Source organism: Rana temporaria, chromosome 4 (genome assembly GCF_905171775.1).
Source record: "Rana temporaria chromosome 4, aRanTem1.1, whole genome shotgun sequence".
Classification (NCBI taxonomy): Eukaryota; Metazoa; Chordata; class Amphibia; order Anura; family Ranidae; genus Rana; species Rana temporaria.
This window is the reverse complement of record NC_053492.1, coordinates 209,472,177-209,498,523: the sequence shown is the minus strand read 5'-3', so window position 1 is coordinate 209,498,523 and position 26,347 is coordinate 209,472,177. Positions and strand designations below refer to the sequence as shown.

At 44.7% G+C, this 26,347-nt stretch overlaps 1 protein-coding gene across 1 annotated transcript in view; it reads right to left on the bottom strand.

Moving 5' to 3' along the window:
• The window catches only part of ARHGEF10 (Rho guanine nucleotide exchange factor 10), a 212,574-nt gene that overhangs the window by 39,350 nt on the left and 146,877 nt on the right, over nt 1-26,347 (bottom strand). The window contains exons 26-27 of the mRNA XM_040349804.1: nt 9,823-9,965; nt 1,019-1,193 (exon numbers count right to left, since the gene is read on the bottom strand). Coding sequence (XP_040205738.1) covers nt 1,019-1,193; nt 9,823-9,965 — 318 coding nt within the window. The remainder of the gene's footprint in view (nt 1-1,018; nt 1,194-9,822; nt 9,966-26,347) is intronic.

Genomic DNA, 26,347 nt, shown 5'->3' with positions numbered 1-26,347 from the left:
GCTCTATTTTTGTAAATAGCGCAAAAAATAAAAATCGCAGAGGCGATCAAATACCACCAAAAGAAAGCTCTATTTGTGGGAAGAAAAGGACGCAAATTTTGTTTGGGAGCCACATCGCACAACCGCGCAATTGTCTGTTAAAGCGACGCAGTGCCGAATTGTAAAAACCCCTTGGGTCATTTAGCAGCATATTGGTCTGGTCCTTAAGTGGTTAAGCAACTTGCAGGCTTTTAAACTGAGGTGCTATTATACCCATTCTTTGTTGTGGTGCACTGTGGCACGCCTATAACCTGCAAAGATTGTAAATACAGGGAGCCTGTACAGTTACTTTATCTATTGTTTCCATTATTAAAGCAGAAGTATACAGTACTTCTGTAGGTGACAGGAGTTGAGTTCATTCTGCACTCCTCAGACCCATTTCAGTCAACATCAGGCTAAAGTTCATCGGAGTTCGACCCGATGCCTGGACCTGCACCTGGCTCAGCCTCTCAGCGATCCGATGAGAGCCTGAGCTAGCCCCTGCCCCCCTCCACAGCCCAGTGAGCCCTGGAGGGGCAGGGCAGAGAGCCAGTGACTGACATTCATGGCTCTCTGCTCAGAATGGAGGGGGAGAACTGAGCGATCAGCAGGGTTTGATTGCTCAGTTCTCAGGATTGAGACAGTTGAGTTATCGGCGGTCTTTGATCAATCAGTTCTCATTGCCGAGTCAGAATGATGCTGCATCCACCTAGGTGAGCATAAATGTTCCATACTTTTTTTTAATGTAAACTTCCAACAATAGTGATGTATTTGTTTTGAGCCCTGCACATAGGGGTAACTGACTTCTTGGAAAATTAAGGAAAGAATGAAATACTTGTGCAAGATAGCAAAACATGTGGTACAAATGGCTGTGATGTTTAAATAATATGGATATCACTCATACCTTGTAAAAAGATGAAGAACATACATGGAAACATTATGTTGATGCAATATATTTATAAGAACATTTAAAGCCCCAGTAAATAAATGTAAAAGCTACCTGACAACATGTTGTGGACTGGAGTTGCTATGTTAATATCTTGCAGATGTTCAAATGTCTCTGTGTGGAATAGACGTAATGTGGAGCCAGATGTAAAGGCAATCCAGATTCCTACTCCAGCCACTGCCATGTGAGAAATCACCATGCCTTCCTCTTGGTGAGCTTCAAACTGGTGCTAAAAAAGGCAAAATTAAATACAATTTTACAAAAGAATAGCAAAATACATGCCATCAACAAAGTATTTCTGAACCCAAGTAAAAATATTTAATAAGAGCAAACACTTGAAGCAATTAAAAGCCATAGTAATGGACTTCTCTTATTTGCACCTCCTGGTCCTCTAAATATACCACTGAATGTGTATTGTGAGATCTATTCGATAGGTGCAAAAACACTAATGATTTCACCAATATAGTCACCTTATGATCTGGGCAATGGCACTGTTGGCATCACCCAACGTAAAAAATTGATTTAGATTTGTCTGTAAATTCCATACCTTGGAGTACAGTACAGGACACAGGCAACTTATTCATACACCATGGGACGTGGCAAAGCAATGAATATAAGGATGGCAATAACAAGGCAACAGAACTACAACAGTCCCCAAAACAACATGGATAAAAATTTTCCAGGCTCAGAGTGGTGATTGAAGAACCTTGCTGCCAAAAACCACCACTATTAGAAGGCAAAAATATGTAAATTGTATGTTGAAAGTAGGAACTGAAGACCAGGTATTGGCCTAGCTAAGTTGAATGATAGAGATTAACCTGAAACATTTGCACTAATGTAAAATGTATTTTTAAAAATATATCAATGCAGCCAGGAGCAGTGATTTTAAGCACTGACATTTTCAGGGGGAAAAAAAGTTTACAATTGCAGGCAAAAAAACATCTCACACTTGCTTTTTTCTATTCCAGTTTTTATTACAGCTATAAACCATACAGATATAAAACAATACATTACAGTATAGAGAGAAGTACCGGAACATAACATTATTGACCTAAAGCATTGGTTATTAAGGAACCGTAGTGTGTAGTGCTTTTTGGGCTATGAGGAGTGATCCTCCGAAGAGGAACTGCATGGTCATCTAAGACGAGGGGCCATCTCAGGCATGAATTGATCATAGTAGCTAGTCATTATGTTTAAAAACACAGCCCACAAACTAGGAGTGGGACCAATGGCAATTGACCAGCGGTCACAGAACACGCCTTAAACTATCAAAGGGTTTAATAAGTAGGAGGAAGGAGAAAATGAGAAAAGGAGAAGAAAAAGAAGGGGATAGAGGAGAGTGAAAGAGACACCAGCCCATCTTGGGGCACTAAGAAAGTAGCCTCATATCAGATGAGGTTAACCCCGTCAGGTATGTAATCCAGGGGTCCCAGTTTTTTTCAAACTGGGAAAGCTTGTCCTGCAAGATGACAGAGAGGCATTCGTTTAACATTATCCAGGATAACATGCTCTTTAAAGCCTTGTACACACGATCAATCCATCCGATGAAAACGGTCTGAAGGACAGTTGTCCTAGGTAAACCTATGAAACTGACTGATGTTCCGTCGTGCGTACACACCATAGGTTAAATAACCGACCGTGTCAGAACGCGGTGACGTAAAACATGACGTGCTGAAAAAAACGAGGTTCAATGCTTCCAAGCATGCGTCGACTTGATTCTGAGCATGCGCGGGTTTTTAACCAATGGTTTTGTTGCATACTAACGATCGGTTTTGACCTATCGGTTATCATCCATAGGTTAAATTTTAAAGCAAATTGCCATTTTTTTAACCTAAGGTAAAATAACCTATGGGGCCTACACACCATCGGTTTGGACTGATGAAAATGGTCCTTCGAGGCTTAAGAGGTCAAAAGACAGCACCGGGGATTTCCAGGATCTTGCGATCGTTATTCTGGCTGCCGTAAAAAAAAAAAAATTAGGTGTTGGATGGGTTTTGGGGCTCCCCCCACAGGGTGTCCGAGGAGTGCCTGTTGCGGGGACTTTTGTTTCCTGTGAGAATATAAATAAAATCGTAGATTCGGATCAAAAATCTTTGTACTTTTGGACATATCGACCACACATGGTACGCTGTTCCCTCTTGGCCGCACCCCTGAAAACACAGGGGGGAGGCTCCCGGTACCCATTGGGCATCTTTAGCAGGGAACCTGTACCATTGCATTAATACTTTGAAATCAACCTTTTTGGGGAGGTATAATTGATTTTGCAGCCCCTTGTGCCAGTCTATTCCACTCTGCAGGATCTAAGACCTCCCCTATATCCTATTCCCATTTTTCCATATAAGGAAGTTTGTCATCTATGGAAGTCAAGATACTGTAAACCTTAGATATATACCCCAAACAGGTATCAATATGTTTGCATAGGTATTCCATTGGGGTTGTTGTTGATAGGTCGAAAACCTTTTTGAGTGAAGAGATAAAGTGGGCTATCCAGTTATATCGACAGTATTCTGTTGGCGGTAAGGCAAATTGTTTAAGGGTTTCCAGGGAGAGGACCCCTCGGTTGTCATAAAAGTTGTCAATACGCAAAAGCCCCTTGTTTGTCCACCATCCAAAATCAGGGGAGGAGGCCCGGGGTGAATGCAGGATTTTCCAAGAACGGAACAAGAGGAACATGGGTTGATCTAAAATTAGGTTTAGGAGGCTAGCCTGTCCCACAAGCCTACAGAAAAGGAAAGTGTGGGACATAGGATAGGGGCTCAAACTTTGGCAGGTAACCATAATAGGTGACCAACTAGTCTTGTAGGCAAGATGGAGGATTCCAGCTGCATTCAAATTAGATGACGTTGTTTGGTATGGAAAGTATTTATTGAGGACAGTTGGGCAGCTTGAAAAAAAATGCAAAAAGTATCTTAGAGACGTGGAGGACTATAAGTCCCAGAACGTCTTTAACCACTTCAGCCCCGTGAATGACCGGGCCACTTTTTGCGATTCGACACTGCGTCGCTTTAACTGACAATTGCGCGGTCCTGCGACGTGACTCTCTAACAAAATTTGCATTCTTTTTTTCCCACAAATAGAGCTTTCTTTTGGTGGTATTTGATCACCTCTGCGGTTTTTATTTTTTGCGCTATTAAACAAATATAGAGCGACAATTTTGAAAAAAAAAAAATCGCAATAAGCGTTTATTGATTGGTTTGCGCAAAAGTTATATCATCTACAAAATAGGGCATAGTTTTATGGCATTTTTTATTAATATTTTTTTTTTACTAGTAATGGCGGCGATCAGCGATTTTTAACGATACTGCGACCTTATGGCGGACACTTCGGACACTTTTGACAGCGCCCCTATTGGCTGAATCGCGAGATGACATATAGCTACGTGATCTCGCGCAGCCGAGCCGACCTGCCTCCGTATAACTGCGGCGGCTGGTCCCCAAGCGGTTAAGTGGCAAGAATTATATAGAGAGACCCCTACACAGGTTTCTGAAGTGGCCAATATGGAAAGTGAGGAATCTGGGCCTAATATCCCAATGCCTCTTCCAGTTGCCAACTTCGGTCCACAGCTTGAACCCCAAAATTCTAGGGAGGGTGAGCCCCCTAGATCAGGGGGTAATCGTAGCCCTCAAGTCCAGTATCCTAAGAAAAAGGATTCTGGGGTAACCAAATCACATAATCCTCCCAGGGAACATTATTATCCTCCACCTAATCAGTCCCCAAGGACACAGGGGAGATTTCCGAATACGGGTGGAAATAGACAGACATCGGCACGTTATAATAATTATAGTAACACCTATCATTATTCCTAGGGGAGGCAACCTTATATGGACCATCATGGAGGATATGAGGATCCTCCCCAAAATCGGTCTTTGGGGGGGGGGGGGTACTATGGAGACACCCCCAAGACCAACTTGGAGATATGATCTACCCATACAAAATCGTTATGGATCTTTGGGTGATTGTGAAAACGTTTATGAGACAAGTAGAAAGTATTATACTACTGAATATGGCTCCCTGAGGGATAACCGTAATAATCCAACTGAGGGCCCCTCAGGTTTTGCCCCTTTAAGGAATAAGACGGATATAAAAAAAAATTCAGGAAAGGGACCAAGCTAAAAGGGAAGAATTAGACGCCCTTATTTTGATAGGAATTTTCCATGTTCAGATTATTATCATATATGAATATTTCTACCTTTAGTGTCTGGTAAAAATTCCTCATGTTCCAATTTATGGAGATTAAGTAATAATAGTTTGTTTACATATATATCATTTTTATGTATTTTTGCATTTTTATATTTATGTATTTTTTATTATTCATTGTTTCTTATATGGTAATTTTTTGGTATACATTGTCGTATTTAGACTCTACTAATGGGCGTTTTTATATGTGCTCATTTTGATAGTCTTTTTGAATTTTAAAAGTCAGGATATTATCATTGAACTTTTATACCTTTTATATTGATATTTCCCGATTTCTAACTTTGTGATGTGCAGCTTGGATCCTTATGTGGTGAGCCCTAATTATTTGCTTTTAGGATCCGATTGCACGCATTTGTGTATGGGGTACACCGGTGACACAATTGCATTTACTCTTTTTGTTGTTTCCTGTGTCTCTCTTGTGGTCCACACCCTCTTTTGGTATTTAAATGGTGTGGTGCTTGGCGTCTGGATATGATCTCCTTTCCCTGAAGAATCCTTATGTGGGGAAATGCATTGGGTGGAGTCACTATCCTATACGCTATCATACTTGAGCCAGTCAGGCTATGTGCTGTGATTGTGCTTTTTTGATTTCTTGAGTGGAACTTTGTTTTTAGCTTGATGTTATGTTCTGATTTGGAGTAATACATCTTTTAAACAAACTGCACCATGAAGCCTTTCTCTTTCTGCCCCTATTAACAATACCGGTATGGTGAGCAAGTTTGGATATCCATTTGATGTGTAAAATTCATTGAAAAAGGAGTTTTGCATAGCTCGGACAGGATATCTGCACCTTCATTGGAAACTTCAGATGCTGATCCCTATCTGGCTGATGGTGTTCTGACATGCCTATTTGATCTCCATTACCTGAGATCCAACAGATTTGGTAAGCGGCAGTGATTGCCTTATTTTCTTTGATGAACAGAAAATCTTACCTGCAGACAAGTTGTCATTCTGTTGTAATTGTGGATACCGGGAATTGTGAAGCTACTCCGATCATCTTTGGATCCCTAATTGCTTGTTTAGGATATTGTATATATTTTTCTAGATATGCTCTCATTTAAGGTTTTTCACTCATTAACACATTTTCACCTCATTTATGTGGTAGCGCACTATTTTTGTTTTACACTTTTATGGACTGAATATTTAAGTTTTTTTAGTTGCTGCACCACTTCACTTATGTTTGTTTTTTTATACCATCTTGATCATCATTAATTTGCAACACATTGGTTCACTTGTTCATTTATTTATTTAGTTTTATAGGGTTTAGCGCAGATTTTTTTCCTTTTACACTGGGTAGGATGAACACTGTTAAAGTGTAGCACCAATATTTAAAAGGGCCCAAAATACTTCCCTGGGAATTACAGACCAGTTAGCCTAACAATAATATGCAAGCTCTTGGAGGGCATGATAAGGGACTATATAAAAGATTTTTGTAATGAGAACTGTATCATTAGCAGTAATCAGCATGGATTCACGAAGAATCATTCTTGCCAAACTAATCTATTAACCTTCATTGAGGAGGTGAGCTGCCATCTAGATAAAGGAAAGCCCGTAGACGTGGTGTATCTGGATTTTGCAAAAGCGTTTACTGTACAAAATAAGGTTGGCATGGACCATAGGGTGAGTACAAGGGCAAAACCAGAGGGTGGTGATAAATGGGTAGTACTCGTAATGGTCATGCAATGCCAAGCTGCTGCTAGCAAAGCAAACATAATATTGGTATGCATTAAAAAGGGGATTAACTCCAGAGATAAAACCGCTCTACAAGACTCTGGTTCGGCCACACCTAGAGTATGCCGTCCAGTTCTGGGCACCAGTCCTCAGGAAGGATGTACTGGAAATGGAGCGAGTACAAAGAAGGGCAACTAAGCTAATAAAAGTTTAGGAGAAAAGGTTGCAAGCACTGATCTTATTCTCTCTGGAGAAGAGATGCTTGAGAGGGGATATGATTTCAATTTACAAATATCGTACTGGGGACCCCACAATAGGGATAAAACATTTTCGCAGAAGTTTAACAAGACACGTGGCCACTCATCAAAATGAGGAGAAAAGAGGTTTAACCTTAAACTACGTAGAAGGTTCTTTACTTTAAGAGCGGCAAGGATGTGAAATTCCAGTCCATAGGTAGTGGTACATCAATAGTTTAAAAAAACTATTAGATAAGCACCTGAACGACCACAACATACAGGGATATATAATGTAAAACCTACATATAATCACACACATAGGCTGGACTTAATGGATTTGTCTTTTTTCAACCTCACCTACTATGTAACATCTGGTCACAGACCTGGGCTCTGAGTGATTGGATTTTAGTGCCAAGTTGGAAAAGTTTATACTACCCACTGTTTACCAATGCCCAATTTTACACAGGAACAGTTAAACATACAATTTTACACAGTAATCCCGCGTACACACTGAATTTCCGAAAACAAATGTTTGATGTGAGCTTATTGTCGGAAAAAACGACTGTATGCTCTATCTGACATTTGTTGTTGGAATTTACGCCAACAAATGTTTGAGAGCTGGTTCTCAAATTTTCTGACAACAAAACTTGTTGTCGGAAATTCTGATCGTGTGTACACAATTCCGACTTACAAAATTCCACGCATGCTCGCAATCAAGCAGAAGAGCCACACTGGCTATTGAACTTCATTTTTCTTGGTTCATCGCACGTCTTGTACGTCACTGCATTCTTGATGTTCAGAATTTGGGTGAACTTGTGTATGCAAGACAAGTTTGAGCCAACACCCGTCGTAAAAAAATCCACGGTTCTGTTGTCGGAATGTCCGATCGTCTCTACGTAGCATTACGGTTAAACATACAGGGTGACCCTGTCGTACCTGATTACAACGCTAGACTGTATGTAGACTGTGAGGTTGATTGGAGAAATATTTAGAAACAATTTAAGCATTTGAGCTGCTTTCTTCAGAAAGGAAAGAAGGTCCTCACAGAGTGTGGCAGGGTTTATGGGTGAGGGGCCCTGGGGGTGTTGTGTCCTCAAAAGCTTGCCAGTGTCCAAATACCTAAAGGTATGCATCTATAACCCATAGTATATGAATAAGTTGCCTGGGTTCAGTACTATATGGTTAGGATCGTAATTTTTTCAATCAACAAATGTTCTGTCTGGAAATTTGCTGGCCAATTTGCTGGAAAATGCTTCCATCCATGATATTTAGCATGGAGAGAGAAATCTATTTGTGTATGGCAAGCCTACGTGGTAAAACAAGGAGAACCAACATTTCTATTCTGCCAGCAAAAAATAAACGACTGTAATAATGGTAAAAAGACAAAATTCTACTTGGTATAATTATGTATGAACGGTAACATTGTGTTAGAGAAAAAACATTAAAAACTGTGCAAGGTATCATAGACTGACTGAGAACTGTTTTTTAAAATGAGATAATGTTTTGAAGTTAGTAATGTTCACGCAAGATAGATGTGTTCATATTGGTCACCCCACTCCCCAGTTTTACTAATCCCAAATTTAAAACGTCAGAACATAGGGCCAGATCCACAAAAGGGATACGCCGGCGTATCTACTGATACACCGTCGTATCCCTGTTTCTATCTATGCGACTGATTCACAGAATCAGTTACGCATAGATATTCCTAAGATCCGGCAGGTGTAATTGTTTTACACTGCCGGATCTTAGGATGCAGTACCGCGGCCGCCGCTGGGGGGAGTTTGTGTCGTAATCCAGCATCGGGTATGCAAATGAGGAGTTACGTCGATCCTCAAAGCTTTTTCGCGTTCGCTACGTCGCCGCTACGTTAGTTTCCCGTCGCTTAGTTACACTTTTGTGAGGCAGCCCTACTTTTACACAGGCGTTCTGCTGTGTAAAGTATGGCCGTCCTTCCTGCGTCAAATTTTTTAATTTTACGTCGTTTGCGTAAGCCGTACGGCAATACGGAAATACGATACGCGCCGTTCAAAAAATGACGTCACGTCGCGCAATGCATGTCGGGAAAAAAGCGTCGGGAGCATGCGCAGTACATCCGGCGCGGGAGCGCGCCTAATTTAAATGGGACTCGCCCCATTTGAATTGGCCCGCCTTGCGCCGGACGGATTTGAGTTACACCGCCGCAAATTTCCAGGTAAGTGTTTTGTGTTTTGTGGATCGGTACCTAACTTAGGAAATTTGCGGCAGTGTAACTTAAATCTAAAAAGTTACATTGCGCTGCCGGGCAGTGTTGCTTGATATTATGACATAAGCACACAGCACTTTTGTATATCGGAATGAAAATTCCCTTTGCCACTGGATGGACAAACCCCCCTGATAATACTATCAGAAACACATTAATTAATTTAAAATATCCGTGAGAACTAATTTCTGTTGCTCTGATGAAATCTAATGCTTCCATTCTTGGTCTGGTTGTAATCTCTGCTCTAGAGATTATCCATGTTATGTACCATATAACAAAAAGATCTATAAACCCAATTACATTTTTGCCTGGAGAAACATTCCAACCACTCTAACGTTCTATATGAATTGCAGTAGCTGGAAAAAAAAAATTCTCTCAAGTGAAAAGTCACAGACAAAATGGCTATATTTAGCATCCTATTGCATGGTAAAAATAATATATTATCTTATAATACCTAATAATTTTAGTCATGTTCATTGAATTTTGTTATGCATTGCATTTAAATGTATACCTACTTCAATATTATACGTTTCTCTGCCAATTATGAATATGTGTCCTCCAGAGGCAGCCCATATAGTTCCTTCCATTACCAATAAACTTCGAACAGGTAAAACTCCCAATTTAATCAGCTTTGGAGAATCCACATTCCAAGATCCATCTAAATGGAAAACAAAAATAAATCAATCAATATGTAAACAAAACAAGGGTAAATAATTACTATATACCGGTATTTCAAATGTTTATACTGAAATAAAAACAGCAGCTTTGGTCTGTATAGAAATGAAATGTGTAAATGGCAAGAAAAACTGGTCTTGAATATGGACCACAGTGAAATGCTGCTTGCATGATGTACTAGCCCTCAAAAACAATTACGTCATTATGACACGTTGGTACTCCGTAACTACCAGAATCGTTTGCTTTGAACTTGGCTGTTCTTCTCATGGATTTTGTGGATGTGGATTTTGTCACATGATGTCTCTGACGTCACTTCCGGGTTACGTTTTCGGTGTCCCCGTCTCGCTTTGCCGGTGTAGGATGTTTTGCAATGCGATCTGCATTGCAAAACATTCAGTGAAATACAGGAGAGATATGCAGAGTCTTTTATAGCCTGTATATCTCAATAAAGAGAACAGGTCACCAAAACATTATCACATAGGGGACTGTATGTCCCCTATGTGAAGAAAAAAAATAAACTTAAATAAAAAAATAAAACTGTTTGGGCAAAAAAAATAAGTTACACCCTGTGACGGTATCGGTATGATATCCCCGTCAAAGATTCCCTTCTTCCATAAGAACATCACCCCAATATTCCACTAGGAGGAATATTCCTGAGATCGCCCATTAAGCCACACATTAGTCCAGGCTTACTGCTAGAACAAGACAGAGTTTAATGTTATAACACACAGCTTATATGTCATTTCCAAAACTGTTACAATGACAAATCTCCGCCCCCCTCACACTGGGGCTTCCATACAGATGATTAGGCAGACACGACGGAGCCGATGCTGAAAACACATTTTCTTTAGACAATGACATCAAGGACGCTGATTACTAGTTGTACTGAATACATTAACTAGACCGCTCGACCCCGCATATAGAGAGATAATTACCACACTGGAGCAATCAGAATAATTAACACAAGCCACTTAAACACAGATCTCCTTCACACAACACAATAGATCAATTAACCTTTAGAAATAGTGAGGGGACATTAGCACGTCAATAACCTGTTAGCCAAGGACAGAATTACACAGGGCAAGCAGGGAGAATTAGACTGAGACATATAGGCAAATGCATCACACACCCAAGCACATAAAATCCCCTATTAATTTTTTTTGGGGCCATTCCCACATATACACATGCACGAATGTAAGCGCATGCATCGGGAGCCTACATGAAAACGTCAATTGCGATACACGTTACATATTTCTGCGTACGTCGGAGTGAGAGCAATAATTCTAGCACCAGACCTCCTCTGTAACACTAAACTGATACCTGTAGGGGGCACTTGAAGCATTGCCTATAGAAGATATAGGATACTGAAATTTGACGCCATTTCTCGGGCGCAAAAAAATTAAAGGTTTGGCATGTTGTGTATCTATTTACTCAGCACAACCTCGTCTTTTATATTTTACCAAAAGTTTGGGTAATTTATTGAATTTGTTTGCCCGTTAGTGTGATTTTTACTGAAATATTGTGTTTCCTAGAGCTTTGTGGGAATTATCATGCAACATAAAAAATTTAAACTACCGCTATTTTATTCTCTAGGGTGTCTGCTTTCAGAAAATATATAATGTTTGCGGTTTTGTATAATCTTCAGGCCTAAAATGATTTTTTAAACGTGTGCAAAAAAAAAAACAACGCAAAAATGGCTCTGGTAGCGAGGGTTAATGTAACCTATAAAAACCTGTACGACTCAAATGAAAAAATTAACTGAAATATTTTAGGGGGGGGGGGGTAAAAAAAAAAAAAATGAAGTTGCAGAAGTGTACACACTGGGCCAGATTCAGGAACATCAGCGGATCTTTGGTCCGGCGCAGTGCATCTTTTTTACACTGCGCCGGAGCAGCGCAGAGAGGCATGCTAGTGATTCAAGAAACTTTTTTCCTCTCCCTTCCCCCGGCGTGGCGGATTTTACACGGCGTAAGGCGGCGTAGCGCGGCGTAAGGCGGGGTAGAATAAAATGGGTGGCTCCCTATGCTAATGAAGCGGGGAGCGTGGCGCAGGGGTCACGCCGGGGCGCATCTTAGACCGCACATGCTCAGTGACATCCAGGGGTAAATGCCCCAATCTGCACATGCTCAGAACTGCGCCCCGGCGTGATCCCTGAGCTCCGCCGACCCACTACCAAAGCCCAGTCCATGAATCAGCCCAGACTTCCGCCCTGCAGGTGCAAATGTACTGAAGCTTTTTTTTTCCAAGCTAGGTGGTTTGCATTGTGGTGGGGCAGTTATGGCTGATGAGGAATCCTCAGGTGGGCGGATGACCAATTTCAGCCCAGAGGAGAGGGCTGTAATTATTGAGGGCCTCTCCCAACATGGGGACCGCCTCTATGTGTTGTCCAGCAAGTGTTGTTGCTCAGGTCGTTTGTAACGCTGCTGCTTTAGCTGCTCTCCAGCTGACCTCTGCAAGTTTGGTGTAAAGTTACCCCTGCTTTATAAAGGGTAACTTTCCGCTGCAAACCAGAGTTACACGCACCGGGAGTAGCCTGCGCCGGCAATTCGTAATTTGCTGAATCGGACCAACTCCCTCATTTGCATATTTAAAATAGAAAAACCAGGGCCGCGCTAGTTCAGACCAGCGTAAATGGGCGCCCACGCCGCACCGGCGTGGAAAGGTCCAAACGAAAAAAAAAAATCTACGTTACGGCGTAATATTGTTTGCTGAATACGGCGCGGAGATACGCCGGCGCAAATTGGCATTTACGCCGCGCATCTCAGTCTACACCGGCGGAAATTGTTCCTGAATCTACCCCACTATCTTTTAACTTGGGATGTAGCTGTGTTCAGAATTAAGCAATCATATTCAAACTCATGTTAAATAGGAGTCAGTACACACCTGCCATCATTTAAAAGTGCCTCTGATTAAACCCCAAATATAGTTCAGCTGTTCTAGTAGGTCTTTCCTGATATTTTCTTATGCCTTGGACACATGATCAGAATTTCCGTCAGGATAAACTCGACGGATTTTTCTGACAGAATTCCATTCAAGCTGTCTTGCATACACACTGTCTCACCAAATTCCGACCGTACAAAACGCAATGACGTACAACACTACGACGAGCCGAGAAAAATGAAGTTCAATGCTTTTGAGCATGCGTCGACTTGATTCTGAGCATGCGTGTTTTTTTCTCCGTCACCTCCAAGATGACCACTACCTTGCTAAAGAAGCTAAGGGTAAAGGAGATGGACTGGCCAAGCATGTCTCCAGACCTAAACCCTATCGAGCATCCTCAAACGGAGGGTGGTGGAGCGCAAGGTCTCCAACATCCACCAGCTCAATGATGTCGTCATGGAGGAGTGGAAGAGGACTCCAGTGGCAACCTGTGAAGCTCTGATGAACGCCATGCCAAAGAGGGTTACGGCAGTGCTGGAAAATAATGGTGGCCACACAAAATATTGACAATTTGGGCCCAATTTTGAAATGTTATAATAGATATAATAAAATATTTATAAAAATGTGAGGGGTGTACACACTTTTGTGAGATAGTGTGTGTATGTGTGTATGTGTATATATATATATATATATATATATATATATATATATATATATATATATATATATATATATATATACGCACACACACCATTTAGTTGACACTCACAGGTAAGCAAAGGCTTTTTTCTGCAGTAATTTTTTTTATTTGTTTTTGCATACCCCTTAATGTCTTGGTGCATTCCCCTGGTTGGGAACCACTGCTTTAGATAAGCCATAGTGCTCTCATAATCCTTTGTCACAAAGGTTGTAAACAGACATAAAACATTGTTTAACCACTTCCCGCCTGGCCTATAGCAAAATGACGGGCAGGCGGTGGTTTAGTTATCCTGAAAGCTACGGCGCACCCATGGGGGCGCTCATCGCGGCGATCGGTGGTGCGGTGTGTCAGTCTGACAGAGGCTCTTTACCACGTGATCAGCCGTGTCCAATCACGGCTGATCACGATGTAAACAGGAAAAGCCGTGGATCGGCTTTTCCTCACTAGCATCTGACAGGCGCGAGTAGAGGAGAGACGATCGGCTGCTCTCCTGACAGGGGGGGTCTGTGCTGATAGTTTATTAGCACAGCCCCCCCTCGGATCCCGCCCAGGACTAGCAGGGAAGCCGCCCAGGACCACCAGGGAAATGCAAATCTGTGGACAGGCAGCTGCCAATCAAGGCCCAGGCAGCTGCCAATCAGTGCCCACCCACAATGCCTACCACTGCCAGTGCCACCAGGGATGCCTATCAGTGCCACATATCAGTGCCGCGTATCATTGCCCAGTATCAATGCCCATCAGTGCCCAGCAGTGCCACCTACCAGTGCCACCAATAAGTACCCATCTTTGCAGCCTTTCAGTGCCCATAAGTGTCTCCTATCAGTGCCCATCAGTGCTCACCAGTGCCACCCATCAGTGCTGCCTATCAATGCCCATCAGTGTTGCATATCAGTGCCACCCATCAGTCCCTCCTACCAGTGCCCATCAGTGCCACATATCAGTGCCCATCGTTGGTGCCTGTCAGTGCCCGCTCATAGGTACCAACTCATCGATGCTGCCTTATCAGTGCCCGTCAGTGCCACCTTATCAGTGCCCATCAGTGAAGGAGAAAACGTACTTATTTACAACATTTTATAACAGAAACAAACGCACAACTTTTATTTTTTTCAAAATTTTCTGTCTTTTTTTATTTGCTTATAAAAACCGCAGAGGTGATCAAATACCACCAAAAGACAGCTCTATTTGTGGGAACAAAATGATAAAAAATTTGTTTGGGTACAGTGTAGCATGACCGCGCAATTGTCATTTAAACAGTGACAGCTCTGAAAGCTGAAATTTGGCTTGGGCAGGAAGGGGAAAAGTGCCTGGTATTGAAGTGATTAAAAAGACTTTACAAAAAATGAAAAAATACTGACCAAATGCTATTATGTCATCTAAAGTTTTTGATAATGTTTGTCAAACACCTAAAATTAGAATTTCTACCCTACATATGGATGAACAGGTGTTATATATTTACGTGTACATGCAGTCCCAATTCTTGTCAAGTGGAATGGACATAGCCGATGCTCCTAATTTAACATACATGTGGGTGCTCGTGTGAATGAGGCTTAAATGCCAAAGGCTATATATGTATTCTCAGTCCATAATTTGAGGATTGATGGATAGCAACAATTTATCTCAAAGGAATTTATTAACTGTATTTACTAAATGATTAAAGTCTATTCTGAACTCAAACTTTAAATGGCTATGCTACCAGAAAAAAACTAAATAAATAAATGAATGGCTTTTACATTTGCATTCAACTGCATTTACAAGCTATTGTTGGATTTGCCATATGTATTCTGTATGTGCTGGCATTCACAAAGCTGGAATAGATTTAGGCTTGGATGGCTGTTATTGGCAAGCTACATGGTTATTATACTTCTGGAACAGACTTGCTGGCACCAACTTCTATGTGGTTAGAGCATGGTGCCATGCAATAAACGGCATACAACCCCAACGGATAATTATGAATATTGTATATTTTAAAAAAAAAATCAAACTCTGATGCTGAACCTGTTAACTGCAATAAATATATGCTCTATTTTTACACTCAGGTGGGGTGGCCAGGCCATTTTGCTTTTTTATTTTTTCCTTACAGCTTTTAAAGTTTGTTAAAGACCCATCAAACCATATATTTTCTGAAAGCACATGACCAGTAGAATACAAATAAGGTGCTACTGATGTTTAGGGCACAATGATATTTGCGCAAATGTTTATGAAATCAATATTTTCGTTAAAAATCATTATTAGCAGATAAAAACACTGTACATTTTACAAAATTCCTACTAAATATAAAAGCTTAACTTGTATTGAGTTAATAAATAACAAATATTTGTAATTTTTAACCACTTGCCGCCCACCATATAGCAATATGACGTTGGCAAAGTGGTTCTGTTATCCTGACAGAACGTCACATGACGTGATCAGGATAGAAAGCCGTCACGCGCCCGCTGGGGTGCGCAGCGTGGCGATCGCTGTTGTGGTGTGTCAGTCTGACACACCGCAACTCCAATCTATGTAAAGAGTTTCTGACAGACTCTTTACCACGTGATCAGCTGTGTCCGATCACAGATGATCACGATGTAAATAGGAAGAGCCATGTATCGGCTTTTCCTCACTCGCATCTGATAGACGCGAGAAGAAGAGAGACTATTGGAGCTCTCCTGACAGGGGGGTCTGCGCTAATTATCAGTGCAGCCCCCCCCCCCCAGGATGCCCACCCAGGACCACCAAGGATGGTCACCACTGATGAGCATCAGGTATACCAGCCATGGCCACCAGGGATGCCAATGTGTTCCCACATATGATGCCAATCAGTGCCGATCAGCAATACTTGCCAGTGTCTCCATAGCAGTGAGGCCCATTAGTGCCATCTATCAGTGTCCATCAGTGTCCATCAGTGCCACCTATCAGTGTCCATCAGTGCCCACCTATCAGTGCCCACCTATCAGTGCCGATCAGTGCCAACCACTGCATATCAGTGCCACCTAGAGAGAAATTTGGACCTGGCCACCTGCAGGCGCTTTTGTAGGTCCGTACGACGTATGGACCTGGCAGGGAAAGGGTTAATAATAGTTTACTACTTTGAAAGTAGCTTAGAATTGCAATTCACTGTTATGCCGCGTACACACGATCGGAATTTCCAATGAAAAAAGTCAGACGGAATTTTTTCATTGGATATTCCGACCATGTGTATGCCCCATCTGACTTTTTTCGTCTGAAATTCAGACAGACTTAGACAAGTTCTCTTTTTTTCGGAAATTCCGTTCGTCTGTATGTAATTCCGATGGAGAAAAAAACACGCATGCTCGGAAACAATTTGACGCATACTCGGAACCATTGAACTTCACTTTTCTAGGCTTGTCGTAGTGTTGTACAGTGGGTGACCGCGATATTGTGTCAATCTCGCTCCCTTTCTCGGCGAGATTGACCACCTGCGAGCCCCATCGCGGGAGCCAGCGCCGAGCTGGCTTGCCGCGATGGAGACAAAGCCGTCATAGAAGCGACGGGGATCCGACTTGGATTCCCGCCAATTCTAGCGTCGGCATTATGCATCCCGAGAGGGAGAACTCCACGCCAAATTTTAAATAAAAATCCGGCATTGGTTCCCCACCACAGGAGCATACCAGGCCCTTGGGTCTGGTATGAGTTGTAGGGAGACCCCCCTACGCCGAAAAACCGACGTAGGGGGTCCCCTACAATCCATACCAGACCCGTATCCAAAGCACGCTACCCGGCCGGCCAGGAAGGGAGTGGGGACAAGCGAGCGCCCCCCCCCCTCCTGAGCCGTACCAGGCTGCATGCCCTCAACATGGGGGGGTCGGGTGCTCTGGGGCAGGGGGGCGCACTGCTCGGCCCCCCCACCCCAGAGCACCCTGTCCCCATGTTGATGAGGACAGGGCCCCTTCCCGACAACCCTGGCCGTTGGTTGTCGGGGTCTGCGGGCGGGAGGCTTATCGGAATCTGGTAGCCCCCTTTAATAAGGGGGCCCCAGATACCGGCCCCCCACCCTAAGTGAATGAGTATGGGGTACATCGTACCCCTACCCATTCACCTGCAAGCAAAGTGGTATAAACACAAATAAACAACACAGGGTATTAAAATATTTTATTAGTCTGCTCCGGAGGCCCCCCCTGTCTTCTTTAGCTCTTTTAGCAGGGGAGGCTTCTTCTTCCGCTCTCCGGGGGGGTCTTCTGTTCTCCGGGGGTCTTCTCCCGCTTTCCAGGGGTCTTCTCCGCTTTCCGGGGGTCTTCTCCTGCTTTACGGGGGTCTTCTCCGCTTTCCGGGGGTATTCTCCTGCTTTCCGGGGGTCTTCTCCGCTCTGGGGGGTCTTCTCCTGCTTTCTGGGGGTCTTCTCCTGCTTTCCGGGGTTCTTCTCCGCTCTGGGGGGTCTTCTTCTATGTTCGCCGCTCTCGACTTGGCGCACCCCGGTTCTTCCTCCCGCTGTCCGGTGCCTCCCGCTGTCCGGTGCCTTCTCCTTCAGGGCTGGCCGCCGCTATACTAGCAGGCGGCCAAGCCCGCTCTTCTGTGACGTCGTCATCTTCACTTCTCTTCTTCAGCCTTCTCCCGATGTTGACACGCCAGCTCTTCTCGCTGCAATGACGGGTGCGCGGCTTGCATCGGACTTATATAGGCCTCACAGTCCCATCATGCTCTGGTACCTACCCACGTGGTACCTACCCACGTGGGTAGGCACCGGAGCATGATGGGACTGTGAGGCCTATATAAGTCCGATGCAAGCCGCGCACCCGTCATTGCAGCGAGAAGAGCCGGCGTGTCAACATCGGGAGAAGGCTGAAGAAGAGAAGTGAAGAAGATGACGTCACAGAAGAGCGGGCTGGCCGCCTGCTAGTATAGCGGCGGCCAGCCCTGAAGGAGAAGGCACCGGACAGCGGGAGGAAGAACCGGGGTGCGCCGAGTCAAGAGCGGAGAGCGGCGAACATAGAAGAAGACCCCCCAGAGCGGAGAAGAACCCCGGAAAGCAGGAGAAGACCCCCGGAAAGCGGAGAAGACCCCCGGAAAGCAGGAGAAGACCCCCGGAAAGCGGAGAAGACCCCCGGAAAGCGGGAGAAGACCCCCGGAGAGCAGAAGACCCCCCGGAGAGCGGAAGAAGAAGCCTCCCCTGCTAAAAGAGCTAAAGAAGACAGGGGGGCCTCCGGAGCAGACTAATAAAATATTTTAATACCCTGTGTTGTTTATTTGTGTTTATACCACTTTGCTTGCAGGTGAATGGGTAGGGGTACGACATATTATTAAAGGGGGCTCCCAGATTTCGATAAGCCTCCCGCCCGCAGACCCCGACAACCAACGGCCAGGGTTGTCGGGAAGGGGCCCTGTCCTCATCAACATGGGGACAGGGTGCTCTGGGGTGGGGGGGCCGAGCAGTGCGCCCCCCTGCCCCAGAGCACCCGACCCCCCCATGTTGAGGGCATGCAGCCTGGTATGGCTCAGGAGGGGGGGCGCTCGCTCGTCCCCACTCCCTTCCTGGCCGGCCAGGTAGCGTGCTTTGGATACGGGTCTGGTATGGATTGTAGGGGGACCCCCTACGTCGGTTTTTCGGCGTAGGGGGGGTCTCCCTACAACCCATACCAGACCCAAGGGCCTGGTATGCTCCTGTGGGGGGGAACCCATGCCGGATTTTTATTTAAAATTTGGCGTGGAGTTCTCCCTCTCAGGAATGCATACCAAATGCCGACGCTAGAATTGGAGTGCGAGATGTCGGCGAGATATCGGCACCATGTCGCCGAGAATCAGCGCGATGCTGTCGTGCTAAAAACACAATATCACAGTCACCCACTGTATGTCACCACATTTTTGACGGTCGGAATTTGGTGTGTCCGTGTGTATGCAAGACAGCTTGAGCGGAATTCCGTCGGAGAAATCTCGTCGGAGTTTATTCCGACGGAAAAAACAGTCGTGTGTATGTGGCATTAGTCTGTTTTTGTGCATATATATCATGATATTTTGAGACTTGTTTTATTAAATGCTTTTATGGTTGGTATTTTGTCACTGCGCCTGAATGAGCCCAAACTGGCCCATTTTAATTAGGTTTTAAACCTCTTCACAGTTTGTCAAGTGAGTGTGGTTATAAAATAAAGGCAATAAATGCTATTTTTACCTGTGTTAACACATTTACAGTTCTAAAAGGACATTACAGTGACTTATAGCCGCTTGCTCTGGCACTACTATTAATAGAGCAAACAATTTAAGTGCTATTGATTCTGAGGGCAGGGCATTTATCTTTTTCTACAGACCATTGTATCCCTTTGAAGGGAACTATTGTAAATATTGTAAAACAGATATTCACGGTTTTTTTTTTTAATGATGACATATTCGTTATGAGTATTTTTTTTTTTTTAATGCTTGACACAATCTACAATCTACAGATATAATGATATACAGTTCACATCTTCTAGTAGAGTTTAGTCAGATCATCTAGACAAATTATGGGAGATACCTGTATATACCTGAAATAGATAAATATTTTATTTATGCTGTATAGCTGGGCAAAGGCGATCTTGCGTATCCCTGCATGGACTCTAGAGCACAATTATTTAATTGAATGGCATCAAGACGCAGTTCATTTTCTGACTGTTCATTCAGATCTATCAAAATAGCTGGACTATCTCTTATGAATACTGTATGTTAAGCCTGGGTTGGGTTCTGCCTATAACAAATGAAAATAGCTGTGGCTATAAACGCAGTGGTTAGCCTAAAGATTGTTTCCAATACCCCCTTCACTCTCTTTTTCACTTACTAGAAAACAAATTCCATCACTCTGAAAAGCTGAAGTCTTTAACATTAGCTTTGACAAAGGTTTATGTGCTGCGGGAACTGAAAATTGTCCAGATAAGATCTGTTTGTAATGTTTAAAATTGAAGGGAGCCTGAACTTATCGTTTAATAGGTCAACATACTTATATATACCCGTATTTATCGGCGTATAACGCGTCACACACACATTCCCGCTTCCGCCACCGGCATTGGACCAGTGTTCTATCAATCACAGAAGCTGGTCCAATGCCGATGGCGGAGGCGGGACTGTGTGTGTGTGTGACTGCCGCCGAATGAACAGGAAATGACGGCTCGGCTCGGGTGACGGCTCGGTGATTCCCACGAGAGAAGGTGAGGCTGCATAGGCTGTATTTGGGCACAGGCTGTATTTGGGCACAGGCTGCATTTAGGCACAGGCTGCATTTGGGCACAGGCTGCATTTGGGCACAGGCTGCATTTGGGCACAGGCTGCATTTGGGCACAGGCTGCATTTTTGGCACAGGCTGCATTTGGGCACAGGCTGCATTTGGGCACAGGCTGCATTTGGGCACAGGCTGCATTTTTGGCACAAGCTGCATTTTTGGCATAAGCTGCATTTGGGCACAGGCTGCATTTGGGCACAGGCTGCATTTGGGCACAGGCTAGGCTGCATTGAGGCTGCAGATGAACCACAAAATTAAAAAAATGTTTTTTTTCCTGAAACTTCCCTCTGAAATTGGGGTGCGTGTTATATGCCGGTGCGCGTTATACGCCGATAAATACGGTATATGTATTTCAAAACAAAGCTTCTGGGCTCATATAATAAAATGGTGATTTTAATTATACCTGACAAATTGGGTAAACTGCAGCTCAGCCCTTTGTTTTTACAGCCCTCCGTCTACCTGTGTGAATAGCCCTAAGCACAAGACACACATGAAAAGTGAGCCGAGGTTGTGCTAATGTTTTGGGAAGTCATCAGGTATTGGGCCCATTTCTAGCTGATCGGGATGTATACCTGAACAAGCCAAGATGTGGTTTCATTTTGCTTCAAACTATTTGTGAAAGCTGACCAAGGCCAATTCCAATAGGACCAGTGACAAATATCACCTGAATTAGGTCATCTAACAAATAGGCCTTTGTAAAAACTCCACAGCTCACATATATAATACAAAAAATGTCGCCCAAACACAAACAATGACTGTCATTGACTGTGATACTATTTACATTCAATATAGTCCAATTCGTACTATAACATGCATTTTTAGAGAAAAGGTATTATATTAGAGAAAAAAAAAGTGTATCCTATAAGGATGACCATGACAATTGTAGCTATTTACATTCATTTGTTTAACACTAGACTTGCACTATTCCTTGGATAAACTGTGTGCGACAGTGAAGCTTTATACCCAAACAGATGTTATTTTAACACTGCCCTCCACAAAGAGTGTAATACTTCCTAGTAATCTGCTTTCTATGCCCTCTAGCCAGACACACACAACTTAGAAAATAGGTCATTGCTCAGAAAAAAACAGCTTTCTCCCAGAGCACTGAAGGGCATAAATGGGAGGGCAATGTGATGGCATGATACTTAACATTACAAATACAGTCATCATACAGCTAAGCTAATCTGAAATGGACAAGAGAGAAAAACATGTCATTTAGAAAGTACATACAATTAAATAAAGTGTGTGTCTGTACTGAGCAAACAATACTGACCTGTGTAGTGTACTTAACGCACTGGCATTCCCTCCCCCTTACACAGAACATTGTACACCAGGTGTGCCCCACCAGTGGCCCGGAGAACACATGTGGCCCGCGGAGCCCTCTGATGTGACCCACGACCTACTGCTCTGGGATGGAATTAAATAGGATAGAATACTGTATATTAAAGGAACGTTTTTATTACTAAAATCACAGGGTATATATGGGCAGATCTGTTCTGCAGTGGTTACTGGGCTGCACTCAAACTGATCCACAGGTACAAAGAAGTGCACCTGTGAGTTACCTGCACTGAGCCAAAGACTTCTAGTACCTGTGAGTTTGGTGTGCTGAGAGTAGAGTGGGCTCTATAGAGGTGGCTGCCATCCACCCACTCCACTCATTGTGGCCCACGACCGGTTACCAAGTCGCTTAAGTGGCCCTTGCTCTTCAAAAGGTTGGGCACCCCTGCTGTACACATTCAGGGGCTGTGTGATAAGCCTCTGCTGTCAGCAGTGTACTTAGCATCTGACCATCTCTAACATGTTCACAATCTCTAAACCCATCTCTTTTAGTCGGTCTGCAGTCTCTTGTATCATGTCTGCAGTCTCTGACCATCTCTTGTATCATGTCTGCAGTCTCTGACCATCTCTTGTATCATGTCCGCACACTCTCTGACCATCTATTGAATCATGTCCGCGGTCTGACCATCTCTTGTATCATGCCTGCAGTCTCTGACCATGTCTAGCATCATGTCCGCAGTCTTTGACCATGCCTTGTTTCATGTCTGCAGTCTCGGATCGTCTCCTGTAGCATGTCCGCAAAGTCTCTGACCATCTCCTGTAGCATATCCACACACTCTCTGACCATCTCTTGCATCAGTTTGATAGGATCTGCCTGGAGGGATGGTGTTTGGTTAATCTTTATCTGCTGATTGTTAAACTTTCTGGCATACACATATTGCTATATGTCTCTGACCATCTCTTGTATCATGTCTGCAGTCTCTCACAATCTCTTGTAACATGCCTGCAGTCTCTGACCATTTCTGGTATCATCTCTGCTGTCTCTGACTATGTCTGGTATCATGTCTGTACACTCCGTGACCATCTCTTGTACCATGTCTGCAGTCTCTGACCGTCTCCTGTATCATGTTTGCACAGTCTCTGACCATCTCCTGTAGCATATCTGCACAATCTCTGACCATCTCTTGTATCAGTTTGATGGGATCTGCCATTGTGGTGTTTGGAGTATCTTTATTCACCGCTTGTTTAATTTTCTGGCATACACATATTGTATTTCTTTCCTTCTTTCTCTCTCCTTCACTACCTACCTTTTTTTTTCTCTCTCCCTCCACCCCTCTTTCTCCCTTTCTTACTCTCTCCCCCCCCCCTCTTTCTCTCTCTCCTTCCATCCCTTTCTTCCTTCTCCCTCAATCTCTCTTTCACCTCAGACTATTTAACCACACCCTTTTAAGCCACGCCAAAACATTTAGCATAGTTTAAAACATGTCCATTTGACCTGCCCCTAATTAAAATAATACTCCACCTACAGACAAAAAAGTGTCCCTAGAATTTTTTTGAGAATGTTGGCAACTATGCAATGTGTGCTATGATCAATTGGTACTGATTGATCAATTTGTACTCCTGTGTAACTTTAAAATAGTAATCTGTAAATGATTATAAAGCATTGCCTATGCAGATTGTTAGGAATCGTAGTTTGGCACTGTTCCACGAGCGTGCACAATTTTAAAGCTTGACATGTTAGGTATCTATTTACTCAGAGTAACATCCTCATATATTTTACCAAACAACTGGGTATTATAATATGTTTTTGTGCATTAAAATTCACTAAAGTGTATTTTTTCAAAGAAAATTGTGTTTGAAAAACCTCTGCGCAAATACCATGTGACATAAAAAATTGCAATTGTATTCTCTAGGTCAGTCTTACTGAGCTGGACGGTTGTCACTGGGGACCAGTCTGACCTGGGGGATTATACTGGGGAACAGGTTGACCTAGGGGGATTATAACGGGGGGGATTGGGGGGGGGGGGATTTGGGGGGGGATTATACTGGGGGAAAGCCTGACCTGGGGGGAGAGATTATATTGAGGGCCAGATTGACGACTGGGGGGGAGGGGGTTGGGATTGAAATCCACTTGCTTAACAAGAAAAAAAGGACTCCTGTATGCCCACACTCTTGCACTATATACAATAGAACAGGGCTCAAAATTTCAAGTCCTGAGCTACTAGCCAGGCTTCAAGGCGTACTCGCCACTAGTTGCCCCGCCCAACCCCTACCATGCCCCGCCCCTAATCCCACCCCTAGACACACCCTCATAAATCTCATGAAATGACACTTAAATGTTTTATGCAGAATTAACCTATAAAAATAAATATTAACAACAACTTCATCCGTGCCCAAAAATGCAGCCTGCCCATGTCTACCAATGCAGCATGTGTCCCCAGGGCAGCAAAAGTCGTCGTCGTCCCCCCACACTATAGCAGCAGCCAGAGTCCCTCCACACCACTATTGCAGCAGCCAAAGTTGCCCCCCCCCCCTCCACACTATTGCAGCAGGCATAGTCCCCCCACACCACTATTGCAGCAGCCAGATTCGCCCCCCCCCCTCCACACTATTGCAGCAGCCAGAGTCGTCGTCCCCCCTACACACTATTGCAGCAGCAGCCAGAGTCCCCCCACACCACTATTGCAGCAGCCAGAGTCCCTCCACACCACTATTGCAGCAGCCAAAGTCGCCCCCCCCCTTCCACACTATTGCAGCAGGCATAGTCCCCCCACACCACTATTGCAGCAGCCAGATTCGCCCCCCCCCTCCACACTATTGCAGCAGCCAGAGTCGTCGTCCCCCCTCCACACTGTTGCAGCAGCAGCCAGAGTCCCCCCACACCACTATTGCAGCAGCCAGAGTCGCCCCCCCTCCACACTATTGCAGCAGCAGCCGCCAGAGTCCCCCCACACCACTATTGTAGCAGCCAGAGTCCCCCCACACCACTATTGTAGCCAACCTTTGCTGGGTAGGAGAGGAGCCGCCGCGTTGTTCAAACCGCGGGGAACATGACAGCTTTCCATTCAATAGCTGCGTTCCCCGCCGACGCCGTGCGCGTCATACAGCCCCTCCCCCTTGTCCGGGAAACTTTGATAGACAGATCACCCATCCAATGGACGGGATAGGTGATTTGTCTATGAAAGTTTCCCAGACAAGGGGGGAGGGGCTGTATATGACGCGTACAGCGGGGAACAGCTATTGAATGGAAAGCGGTCATGTTCCCCGCGGTTTGAACAACGCGGCGGCTCCTCTCCTAACCAGCAAGGGTTGTCTGCAATAGTGTGGGGGGACCAGACGGCGACGGCAAAAACAGCAGCGGCAGCAGGGACTCTCCTCTCCTTGCTCGCCCCCCCTGCTCCCAGGCAGTGGCGTCACTAGGGTTGGTGTCACCCGGTGTGGTGAAACATGGTGTCACCCCCCCCAGCAGGACAGGCAGTAGGGCATTAAATGCTTCTCACGTCGTCGTCGTCGTCGCGCCCCCCCCCCCCACCAGGGTCATTGAATACCATGAGGGTGCTACATGAGGGTGCTACATACAGAGTGCAGAGTTCAGGTGGGTGCAGGGTACAGAGTGCAGGTGGGTACAAAGTGCAGGTAGGTGCAAGTGGGTACAGAGTGCCAGGTGCAGGTAGGTGAAGGGTGCAGAGTGCAGGTAGGTACAGAGTGCAGGTTGCAGGGGGTACAGAGGGCAGGGTTCAGGTGAGTGCAGGGTGCAGAGTGCAGGTAGGTGGTGGGTGCAGGTGGGTACAGAGTGCAGGTGGGTTCAGGGTACAGAGTGCAGGTGGGTAGTGGGTGCAGGGTACAGATTTCAGGTGGGTGCAGGGTACAGAGTGCAGGGTGCAGGTGGGTAGTGGGTGCAGGTTACAGAGTGCAGGTGGGTGCAGGGTACAGAGTGCAGGTGGGTGCAGGGTGAAGAATGCAGGTGGGCAGAGTGTAGGTGGGTACAGAGTGCAGGGGGGTGCAGAGTGGGTGCAGAGTGCAGGTAGGTGCACAGTGCAGGGTGCAGGGGGGTACAGAGGGCAGGGTTCAGGTGGGTGCAGGTGGGTACAGAGTGCAGGTGGGTGCAGGGTGAAGAATGCAGGTGGGCACAGAGTTCAGGTGGGTACAGAGTGCAGGGTGCAGAGTGGGTGCAGAGTGCAGGTAGGTGCAGGGTGCAGAGTGCAGGGTGCAGGGGGGTACAGAGGGCAGGGTTCAGGTGGGTGAAGAATGCAGGTGGGCACAGAGTGCAGGTGGGTATATTATCTATAAATAGCTGTGTACCTTGCACACCCCCTCCTTATCATACCTA